At 44.2% G+C, this 12,385-nt stretch overlaps 1 protein-coding gene across 5 annotated transcripts in view; it reads right to left on the bottom strand.

Moving 5' to 3' along the window:
- CUX1 (cut like homeobox 1) overlaps window positions 1–12,385 on the bottom strand; it is a 274,993-nt gene that overhangs the window by 46,489 nt on the left and 216,119 nt on the right. For 4 of the 5 annotated variants that reach the window (XM_066563643.1, XM_066563644.1, XM_066563645.1 and 1 more), the window contains one exon: window positions 2,323–2,625. The exons of the other annotated variant lie outside the window; for it this stretch is intronic. In XM_066563643.1, the coding sequence (XP_066419740.1) occupies window positions 2,323–2,625 (303 nt within the window). The remainder of the gene's footprint in view (window positions 1–2,322; window positions 2,626–12,385) is intronic. 5 annotated transcript variants of the gene reach the window in all.

Raw genomic sequence — 12,385 nt, 5'->3', positions numbered from 1 at the left:
GGAGAAAACACCTGAAAGCCTCCCAAGCTAAGGGGGAAGGTGTCAGAAATCATTACTGGGAGGGAGCAGGTGTAACATGCTCCATCTTCAGCAGAGCACCAGCAATAACAGCAATATTTTTAAGCACAGGTTTCCTAAAACTCCTCCCCACCCTTCATGCCTGTTCCCACTGATGTAGATCCTACTGGATCTCTCATGGAAAGTCTTGACCCTTCCTACAAAATGCCCCATATGCCCTATCCTCAAACAGCTGAGTGCATCTTCTTCCCTCTGTGAGCTCCTGCAGCCCAGCAGGGAATCCCTGAGGATACTCTGACTTTTGGAGCACATCTCAGTGTGAACAGTGTGATGAAGGCACAGAACCTTCAGAGGATGCTTTGGGTTGGAAAGGAACTTTAAGATCACCCAGTTCCAGCTCCTAGTGAAAGGAAAACCTTCCACTGGCCCAGGCTGCTGCAAGCCCTGTCCAAACTGGCCTTGGGCACTTCCAGGGATGGGGCAGCTGCTCTGGGCACCCTGTGCTGGGACCTCCCCACCCTCAGAGGGAAGAATTCCATCCTAACATCCCACCCGAACCTGCTCTGCTTCAGTTTGAAGCCATTCCCCTGACTGGTGAGGGGAGGAGAGACCCACCCAGCTCAGTCTGAACTGTTCTGTACAACTGTGGCCTTCACTGGCTGGTGACACTGGGACACCTCAGCCACCACCAGCTGCCTGTGACAGGTTCACAAGGCCCAGTGGCCTAAAGCAGAGAAACCTGTGCACCAGAAAACCTGGTGCAGCAGCACACTGAGGGCACAAAAGGAGACATTGAAACTGGTTCCACACCTAATGCAGAGTTTGGGGCACATTTCCTGGCTCTTCTGCTGCTTTTTAGGCTTGTCAGCCACACTGTAGGAAAACAAAATCATGGGAAATTAAAAAGACTAAGTAAAAATGGCATCAAAGCAAATGTAGACAAAAATATATTTTTTTTTCCAAGCCTCTCTGGAACACCAGAGCAGGTACAGCACTCAATAGCATTTTGCCCAAAAACCAGGGGCTTGGATCTGCAAACCCTAACCATGATTTGGGGCTTTATCTCTACCTTATCTCCACTGAACAAGCAATCACCATCTGCCCCAGCCAAGGGCATGGGCAAGGAATTCTGCTGGGCTCAGTGGAACACAATCTCATTCATGCTCTGTCAGTGATCAGGGCCATTTCCTTTTTTTCTCCCAAATGATGTTAAATGAGAACTTGGACCTCCCCCATCCCAGTATTTTTTCCCCTTAAAAAATATTTTAAGGAAATAACACATTTCTGTGTCTAGATGAAAAGAGGCTTCCTCACATACTAAAACAGAGGAGATTTTACTTTCACAGTCATCACGTTCAGATGATATGGATAAAATTCTTCTCTCATAAGTAACACCACCAGTCTAAATCTAAACTTTTGGTCCTATTTGTAGTGAAGGAAGAGAAGCTGGTACTTCTGGGGAGCACCAGCAATTCCCCTGAACACCTGATGCAGGTGGGCTGGATGCCTTGCTCAGACCCAGAAGCAGGAGCAGGTAACACTGGGACAGCCTTACTGCCCTCCTGCCAGAGCCCTCAAAGGACCCACAAACACTCCCCAAAGCTTTGGGGGGGGGGGGGGAAAGAAGGGTTAAAACCATGAAGAACCAGTGATTTAGAGGCACAGTGACAGAATTAATGTGGATTTCCCATACTCACATCAGGTTATTCCCTGTGACTATTCCAAACAGTCATGGCAATAAAGGCAACAGCCAAAAACCCATCTGTAGGCAAAAGCAGCCTGAGTTTTGCACATCTCTAAGCAGAAGAACTGAGTGGCCCTGCACACTTATCTCAGGCTCCTCTAAACCTCAGCTGAGTGTGGATTTTCCCTCCCAGCTCTGCAGGGACACTGTGCTCCTGATTGTGGTGCACCTTCCTCTCCAACCACGCTGGGCTTCTCTACTTCACCCAAAATGGGCCTGGAATTTACAAGTGTGGGGGAAAAAGCCTTTCCCAAGGGGAGATCTCCCTGGCTCTGGGGTTCTGGGGGTGCTGACAGCCTGCTGGTCTCTGCTTTGGGAGGTGGGAGCAGTACCTGGCTGCTGAGCCAAGAACAACAAGGGTGTGATGGGATCTGAAGCAGAGTGTGACAATCTGAAAGGAGTTTTCCACCAGTTTAAAAAGATTTTGTATCTTTTTAGCAAGTTAAAGCTTAGGCCAGAGTCAAAGCCAGGCATTCTCATTGACATCCACTGTAGCTAACAATAAAAACATGAACACTTACACATGATTTTGGACAAGAAATGAGAATAAAGAGATTTACCAAGATTGTTGTCCGTGAGCACTTCCTTGACCCTCTTGGTGATGCCATAGGTGTCCAGCTCAGGGGACATGGCCACCAGTTCTTGGATGCTGAGTGCAGAGTGGCCTGAGAGTGGCAGAGGGGTCGTGGATTGGGATTCAGATGCAGGTGGCTCACTGGATTCCTGGGATTTGCCATCCTTACTCGTCTCTATGGCAGGGCAGGGCTGCTGTACCAACTCAGTCAGGCTTTTCACTGATTCACTGGAACTCATGGGAGATTCAGGAGCAGGACTGCAACTGGCAGAAGTCTTTGGAGTACTTTCTGTAAGTAAAAAAAGAGAAAAAAGTCCCCACTTTAGCATAATTGTAATGTTTTGATTGCAGGATATTTAACTTTCCTCCTCATTTATATTCTACCTACTTAGAGAAATGCCTAAGTATGCAAAATGCTATTTGCTATGACTTGGGTACTAAAAAGCCTCTTTTTAAAAACAAGAATTATTTTCTAATTTTATCTTGAGTCGTCTCTGATTTCTTCTAAAGACAAGATGTACAAATACAAATAAAAATCAGGAAAAACTGAAGTGCAATAGTCTGTAAGTTTGCACGCAATTTCCTTGGTCAGGAAATCTCAGTTTTGCTTGTCACAACATTTTTATATAAGGATGGTTTTAAAGCTACCATTCTAGACTGGTTTAAACTTCCTTCTGTGACTTGTAAGAAACTCACTCAGCCACTATTTTGTTCTGTCAATGAGGGATTTTCTATAACTGATACAACTCTCTGTCTTGAGAGAGTTATTGATTTCATTTTGTTTCTTATCACACACATCACATTTCTGCAATTCTCTTTGTCCAGAAATAACAAGATTAAAATACAGTTTGTAATTATGCTGTATTAATTAAAGAATTTGAAAATCCAACATAAAGATATTGAGTGGGTCAGGAGACACCCAAATCTGTTATTGTGACACTTGGTTTAAAGGAAAGCTTTCCCAATCTGTTAATTTGCCAACAACAATAGGTTCTGTACAAATTGTTTCCCCCCCAATAAATTTATCTCTCACAGAATGTACTGACTGAGCTTATTCAGAGATTCCAGACATCTGAGGGTACAGGCTGAACCTTTTTTAAAGCAACATCACGGAGGCACTGTGGTTTACAAGAACCATTGAGGAGATAAGGAGCACGGGCGATTTCTCCATCCACAGCTTTTCCCATTTCTGTGGGGCTGCTTCCTCCTCCTTGCTGCCTCCCACCCATTACCAGGGTTTATGGCATGGATTCCAGCCTCACACATCCCTGGCTTTGGCTCCAGCTGCCTGCAGGAGGCTGACAAAGCTCTCAGCTGCACAAGGAGGAGCCCAGAGCCCATCCAAACCCAAGAGAGACCAGAATTTTCTCTGTGGTGCTACCACAGAGGTCCCATCAGGCAGTGGCTGCCAGCAAACCTCACTGTTTTTTGAATTTGTTATCCAGAATATTGTCAGATCATTCCAGAGCATGCAGCCCGTGCAGCATGGAAACATATCCCAAATGCTGAAGGAAAAGTCAGGCCCGGTAGGAGCAGAGTGCAGAGGATAATGGTGTTTGTTGTTCTGGGAGCTTCCCCATGCTGCATTCAAGAGCTTCCCTGACACTTGAAGTTGCTCTCTCAAACCTAAAAATCTGACTTTTTCCTTAGTGCTTTATGTGAGATGCAAAAGAGGAAGACAACAATTGAGGTGCATGTAAATCTTTAAGGTAAAGGGGATCCTACAAATCCTATTTCTTCTCTCTGCTCACCCTGGGTCATCATACAACTGAACAGAAACCCTGGGAAATGTTATTTCTGTATCAGGAGCAGCAGAGGAATTGTACTGTAAATTTGCCCTGATTCACCCATGCGAGGGACCAATTTGGCAGCTCATCCATCTTGTTCACTGTACACTGTCAGGGATGGCATGAATTCCCCACATGATAAACAGATTTCTTCTCAGGTCTGTGTCCTTTAACCCACAGCAAGGTCAAAATTATGGCTGCCTAGCTAATAAACTGCACAGCACTCCTTCAACTTCCCTCTAATTTTGTCCCTTGTGCCAGCTTATACAAATCTTACTGAATAACTGGAGCAGCTGCAAATTTCCTATACAATTCCTCATCTGTGCACGGTGAGCCACACACACACACACAGGGGGAAATAAAGGACAAAATAATAAAAAAAACCAACCCAAAAACCAAACCAAACCCAACCACACAGGACTAAACAAAAGCATTTCCTAATGCTTCCTTCTCCCTCTCCTTTCCCTGCCCAGCCTAATTATGAACACAACAAAGGTAATCTGTGTTATCATCTATCACTGAGATGCTCTCTATTGCTCACATATTAGCTTATTTATTTTTTATATCACTCACCAAGAGCTTACTTGAATTTCATTTTTAAGACCAATCTGCTGCTCATTTACTCCAAAAGGTGGGATTATCTGAATCTAATTTTGGAAGGCAGTACAGATGACAAACTGCTTTTTTTCCCCACCAAAAGGCAAGTGTACAGTGATTTCAGGCGAGGCATTATGTACATGTACTACAAATAACTCAAAATATGTTCCCTATTCATTTTTAGCATTTTTCCCTTCTGGAAAAACATTTTCAAGATCACATAAATATTTGAGGAAAAGATCCATTATTTGGGACAGTAAATTCAATAATCAAATAATGCAAACATTTCCCGTTAATCTACTTAAAAAATTAAATAGACATTTAGAGTACAAGTGACTGCTGACAGAACAAAGGGGAAAATTGACTGTATTCACTATTCCAGATTTAACTGTCAATCCACAGCCATTTCACATGGTTTATGAAATAATTTGTCTGTATTCATTTCTCTCAAGTTCCTCACAAGACAAAGACACAAATTCAGGATATCTGAAAAATATACATTAAGATTTCCAAAGCAGCAATTGAACATTTCCAATGAAAACAATACATTGAAAGCTTATTTCTTTAAAACTTGCTCTGCTTTTTTAACCCCAGACTGCTCTGAAGAATAACACTAACTTAAAAGCAATCCATTTTCTTAAAAGTAATATTCAATGGATGTTTTCACATTTGTGTTTAAGGAGGAAAGGATCATTTTGTCCATATAAATATAAAAGTGTATTACAGAACAACCTGCAAACTCCATGGCCTCCATTTATTGATGAAATTATTTCAATAAATTCCAGGTAAACTTTGCTATACCAAAGAGGTTTGTTTTCCAACAGCCTGCATCCAATATAAGATGTGAAGTAAAAGCTCCAAAGCTTCAAAAATGAAGTGATGGAAGAGCTGGAGAGATCAAGAGCATCACCAGTGACAAGGTCATTGCAGAACCTGGGAAATTTTAAAGTTTCAGTAGCCAAAGACATCAGTGGTGCCCTGAGTTTTACTGGGGGAAACAGAGTGTCCCCAAAAATGACTTTATGGGAAGATGGTGACCATCAGACCCTGCATGTGATGAAGACAGCTTAACATGACATTTTAAATGATAAAAAACTCCATGTAACTGCTGCACAGTTACAGGCTGGTGTTGACAAATGCCATTAAAGATGCAAAGACAGCAGAAATGCACTTAAATCATCCAAACTTTTGAGGATGTAAGTAAAACTGAGCCACGAAAGGGCAAAGGTTCTGCCAGCACTTTTTACATTATTAATTCAAAATACAGTCTGGGGTATAGGGAAGTTAAACCCTTCCAAGTGATTTTAAGGAGCACATTCAAATATGCAGCATGAAAAATAATGATCAAAAAATGTAAATCAAGTGATGTCTGCAGAAATGGGGCAGCAAGCTGAAATGTTTGGCAAGTGGAACTGGGCCCCATTCATGGCCAAGACGTGCAGAGAACCAAAGAGCAAGAGTGGCTATTTCAGAGCTGATAACACAGCTCAGACAGAGCCCCTGCACTGAAGGGGAGCTGCCAGACTTTGGAGGCAAATGCCTCTGAATAATACACCTGATTCAGTCTGCCAGCACAGATAGCCCTGCACATGTCACTCCTGGAAGAGCACACAGGACTTATTCTTAAGTCAGGAAATTCTTCCCTTCTGTTTTTTTCCTATAATACTAGAGATTATTATAGGAAAAAACCAGAAAAAACAGTATAATACTGTGCATACTTTAGATGCAGTCTAAAATGAAGATGTATAAAAGAGTGGAAGCAAAGTCAACATTACACAAATGTCTCCTGTTTTCTTTTAAAACACCATTTTCTCTCTTTCTCTCTCAAAATATTAAAAAATATAAATATATAAATATATAAAATATATAAAATTGCTGCTTGAATGACCATCTAACTGCAACAAAACCCCAAACCATCATCACAGCCTGCCCTTTCCCTCCCCATCCCTTAGTAGCTATCTGGTAAGAAACTAACTTTGCAAATAATTCGGCAAATAGGTCTGAGTATTTTACAAACCTGGTTGAGAACCATACTAAATTAACCCTGCCTTAATTACACAAACACAGAAAATCTTTTGTGGTCCTGCATTCCTTGGCACAATGGATGAATCCAAATGCTGCTCTGGTCCCAACCATCCCCTGCACCTTCACCACAGCATCTGCCATGAGAGTGTTTTGGAAAATGTGAGGAAGTCTGAAATCAGAGTTCTTGTCTCAGTTCATTGATCACAGGTGGTTTTCCTGAACTCCAGATCTTCTTATTCTTCTCCAAGACTTCCCCATCACCATCTTCCCTTCACCATATTGGGATGAGATCCCCAGTACTGGATCCTGGGGTCTCAGCTGCTTGGCCATCCCACTGATAGTCTGCAAATCAGCTGGAAACACTACCAAAGGTTTCCAGCACAGTCTCAGCCTGACACCTTCCTCTGCTCTGCTCTGGTCATGGGCAGGGTCCCTGCAGAGTGAAAGGAACCCCAGCCTGACACCTCCCTCTGCTCTGCTCTGCCATGGTCATGAGTGAAAGGAACCCCAGCCTGACACCTCCCTCTGCTCTGCTCTGCCATGGTCATGAGTGAAAGGAACCCCAGCCTGACACCTCCCTCTGCTCTGCTCTGCCATGGTCATGAGTGAAAGGAACCCCAGCCTGACACCTCCCTCTGCTCTGCTCTGCCATGGTCATGAGTGAAAGGAACCCCAGCCTGACACCTCCCTCTGCTCTGCTCTGCCATGGTCATGAGTGAAAGGAACCCCAGCCTGACACCTCCCTCTGCTCTGCTCTGCCATGGTCATGGGCAGGGTCCCTGCAGAGTGTAAGGAACCCCAGGCAGTGCAGGCTCCTCTCCTGAGCATCACCAGGTCTGCAGGAGCCAGGGACATTTAGAACTGCAGGGCACTGCTCAAGGGGGACCATTTCTGTGGTGTCCAGGAACTCTTCCCAAGCCCACAGGACGCATCCAACGGGTGAAGCACAGCTCAGATCCACAGCACCCTTCAGCTGGAGGCTCCTTCTGAAGCTCAGGACATCTCAGATGCAAAGACCTGCAGGTGCCACCTGCTCCAAGCTCCCCAGAAGATCTGAGACATCTACAGGACGTGACACCAGTGCTGCTGTATCCCCTCCAAGGAGGCATCAGTGACAGAGCAGTGCTGAGACACAGATAAGGTTTCACCAGTCCCAGAGGCATCACATCTGCCAGCACACACAGATTCCTTCACTGCAACTTCTCCTGTGCATTTTGAGAGCTGCAGGTTTGCTGCTTTTGCTCAGACCCTGCCTCACCTCTGACAGCAAACTGGCTTTGCATCCAAATCCAAAGTTCAGAGATTTGAACTAGAGCATCTGGATCTGTGAGCATAAAGCACAAGCCCACTCTCAGTCTGTCCTCCCAGCACATCTGTCCATCCACAGAGACACCCTGTACTCCTGGAGCTGCTGGGAGAGAAACCTGTCCAACCTTTGCTGGTAACACAGGCTCAGCTAATAAACTGCAAAAGGAGTCATGGGGAACGAGGTACAGAACACGGTGAAGTTGAGGAAGACCATGAAAAACACAGAAGGTATTCAGGGCCCTCTAAAAGGATTATGAAAAATACTATATTCCAAAGACAGCAGGCAGACAACAGCTGCCTTAAGTTTCAGAGGGAAGTGGATTGAAAAAATGGATCCACTATAATTTTCAGAGACAAATCTCTGTAGTTTATCTGATCCACTATTTAAATTTCAATACACAGTCCTCTATCTGCAGTAATAATAACCAAAATTCCATTTAGTGTTCATTTGAGCAGTCAGGATAAAGTCATTTCTTATTATCTCCCCACTGTGTAAAAAACAGCTTGAAGGTAGGAAGTCAGCAAGCATTTTCACCAAAAAGTAATTATTGTAAGTGACATTTTTACTGCTGGCATGCCATAAGGCGAACTGCGCATTTGGAAGGACAAGTTGCTAAAACAAAATGACAGGGTACTCTGTGACATTCCAACGAGAACCCAAACATGATTGCACTGGGGCTTGCTTTGATGCACCACTTTTCCCACTGTCCAAAGCTCAGGTTTGTGCCAGCCCAGTCCCAGCTGGCTCCTGAGGGGCTGGGGAACGGGCACATCCCATGGGACTGGGGGCATCCCGGGTGCTCTGCTTGCTCCCAAATCAGCACATCAGTGGGCAAGATAAAAGCAGACAAATGTGGACAGGAGATTTCTCAGCAACCTCTTAAAAGAGCATTTGCTACTTCAGGGCTGCATTTACCTCCTCATGCAGATGAGTTAATGGACAACAACAGGCCTGGCAGGTTGCCTGAGATCAAAGTGTCTCACACTGGGACTGGATTAGTTTCTGTTTCCCAATGAGGAGGCTGCCCATTCTATCCAAGTTGTGGACCAAAACCTGGTGAATGCTGCCCTGAGAATCAGGGCCTGGTCACATACAGCTGGGCAACACCCCCAGGACAACCCTGGTACTCAGCTTCCCAGGGTGTGAGAATTTCAGGGAGAAATTTCTTCCCTCCAACCTTCTGTTTGATTTTACCTTCAGCTATGTCTGCCTTTGCAGGGTCTTATCAAAGAATCACAGAATGGTTTGGGTTGGGAGAGACCTTAAATCTCATCTGGCTCCACACCCTACCATGGGCAGGGACACCTTCCACTACCCCAGGTTGCTCCAAGCCCTGTCCAGCCTGGCCTTGGACACCTCCAGGGACGAGAAGAAATTAGCATTCTAAAGTTAATCTTTTAAAGCACCATAACAGCAACTCTCCTCACTAACAGGGGGTGCAGCACAAGCCTGAACTAGGTCATAAAGCTGAGCAGCACTTGTGGGAGAGCACTGCAACACATCCCTCTTCTGACTAATTAAAGAAAACACCCGTGAAAGCGCCTTCTCCCAGGTAGTGCTTTTGGTGGATTTACTCTGAGTGAGTGAACCTTGCCTAGTCACAATTTGCAAATCGATTTGGCTCATGAAAATATGATCCTCCCTACAGTTATAAACTCCCCCAGTTCTGTGTAGGGAGTGCACAAAGCTCCCTGCAGTTTGCATCTCTAATGATGTCAAATATGGTGCAGTTAGAGTTGTGAGCACTCACTGGAGTTGCCACCACTCTGACTGTGGAGAATTTGTTTGTTTGTTTGCTTCATAAATGTTGTAACTTTGGGGAAAATGTTATTTTGGGTCTTGGCTCAGAGGGAAATTTTATGCAGATGGGGGGAGGGATCAAAGGAAAAACCCCTTTAGGAAAGTGTGCAGATGTATGTGTGTGTGCACAGAAAGGGGAGGAACCAGCCTTGGTTAACTCTGCAATTACTGGGGCAATATAAAAATAAAGGTTCCCACTCTGCATAGATGTTAATTGTCAGGAGCACATAAAACTGAATAATCAGGATAGATGTTAGAATTACCTGAAAAAACCTGCTTTTGAGTATTGCTGAAGGATTGCTGCAATTTAAGTTGTAGTTTCAATAATTGTTTTAGCTTTGTGCCTCTATTAGAAAAATGTGTTTTCAGCTCTGGGAAGCAGAAGGAGCTGGAGAAAGCAGATGAAGTTGAGAAAAGACTCACGTAAGATGGGAGCTGGTGATGGACTCATGAGGAGAGATTTACAGCTGGATGTTTAAAACTTGGAGAAGTTGGGCAACCAATTCTCCCTTCAACAAACCTGCAGCCACAAACGCCTCTGAGTTTTAGAAATCCCACTGCTGTGCCCAAAGGTACACCAAGACCTATTTTAATGCTACATAAAGTGGAACCATCAGACTTCTACTGAGTCAGGAGGAGTGGGGAGCACGGATTGCTCTGAAGGATGTCTGGAGTCTTGTGCAGGAAGATACAACTGGAGTCAGTCAGCTCCAGTGAGATTTATCCTGAGATCTGACTTTGGAGCAGACACACCAAGCCCTGACACAACAACACCCCAGGAGAAAACCCTCAGAGGAGAAGAATTAAAGGACATTTTTTGCAATAGCCTGGGGGGAAGATGAGGCCTCTGTAACCCTAAGCATTACTTTACAATAAAACACAGGGAAAAAAAAAAAAGGGGAAACCTAAGAATTTTTTAGCGAGATTTAGACAGACAGTTGAAAACATCACAGCAATGACCAGGTCAGGCCAACAGCCCCAAATTATCCTATGATTCTGTGATTCCTGAGCAAAAAGTGGGATCTTGGCATTGAAAAGTGAATTATAATTTTTTGGCTTTACAGGTTACCCTTAACCAATAAAAAAACCCTTTCTAAAAAGACACTTTATTTTAAATTAGGTGATTAATGGAAGAATCATGGCTGCTTTAAAAGACATTGCTCTACTCTGCCAACCTTTACTTAATATTCAGATTTTTCTGTTTTTCTGTAACTTAGCTAGAAATCAATATTTAGAAATAACTGCTAGAAAATATTTTCAATAACCTTATTATTAAAGCAGCTTGTGTGCAGATGCTTTATTAAGGATTTTCTGAATGCTAAAACAAATATGTCATGGAAGCAATCAATCAAGATGCCACAACCCCACAGTGTTATATTTTTAGTATCAAGACAAACGTGTGCACAATACCTTTTGGAAAACAGAGGGAGAGCCTCCATGAGGAGGTTGTGCTGCATTTTATGCTGCCTTTGCTGGCTTGCTGACCTTGTGATTTGATGTGTTAAACCAACTTGCTTGAATGTGGCACCAATTTTATGACTGTTTGTTGTCCTCCTGCGTCAGGAGCCTGAGTGTGAAGGTATTTCCACACCCTCCTCTGAGATCTGAGCCTCGTGTGTGCTCTGGAGCAGAGGCTGCAGCAGGATGCATATGTGCACTGTGCACTGCATTTAGAGAGATCTCCCCCACTAAACAATGTGGACGTTCCCTTGCCACAGGCAATGTCCACATGGGATGGATCCCAGGCTAATGACTGCCCTCCTTCCTTCTTTTCCTTCCTTCTTTTCCTTCCTTCTTTTCCTTCCTTCTTTTCCTTCCTTCCTTCCTTCCTTCCTTCCTTCCTTCCTTCCTTCCTTCCTTCCTTCCTTCCTTCCTTCCTTCCTTCCTTCCTTCCTTCCTTCCTTCCTTCCTTCCTTCCTTCCTTCCTTCCTTCCTTCCTTCCTTCCTTCCTTCCTTCCTTCCTTCCTTCCTTCCTTCCTTCCTTCCTTCCTTCCTTCCTTCCTTCCTTCCTTCCTTCCTTCCTTCCTTCCTTCCTTCCTTCCTTCCTTCCTTCCTTCCTTCCCTCCCTCCCCTCCCTCCCTCCCTTCCTTCCCTCCCTTCCTTCCTTCCCTCCCTTCCTTCCCTCCCTTTCCTTCCATCTCCCACCATCAGCACAGAGTCCCTGCACTCAAGACCCTCCTTTTTTGGAGGAGTGCTGGGGAAAGTGCTGAAACAAAATGACATTTACATTGCACACAACAATATTATAAAAGCTATTAAGGTACATTATTTTACACATCCTCATAATCTCTCCATACTGCTTTACTTAATTTGTGATAAAATTGTTGAGAAAGGGTACTTAATGTAGGACAGTCAGTAAAAGTAATTTATCATCTTCCCGCTTCGGTGCTCACGTTATCAGTGAACTCATTTTCTGCATTCATCATGCAATCAGCCTATTATTTGCATATTAATCAGGCAGTGGACCATGAAAGAGCTGCATCCCAGCCAAATGCTGCACTATCTCAGGAGGAACACTCAGTAATTATCAT

This window comes from Molothrus aeneus, chromosome 20, assembly GCF_037042795.1.
Source record: "Molothrus aeneus isolate 106 chromosome 20, BPBGC_Maene_1.0, whole genome shotgun sequence".
In the NCBI taxonomy this organism is placed as follows: Eukaryota; Metazoa; Chordata; class Aves; order Passeriformes; family Icteridae; genus Molothrus; species Molothrus aeneus.
This window is presented reverse-complemented; position numbering and strand designations above follow the sequence as displayed.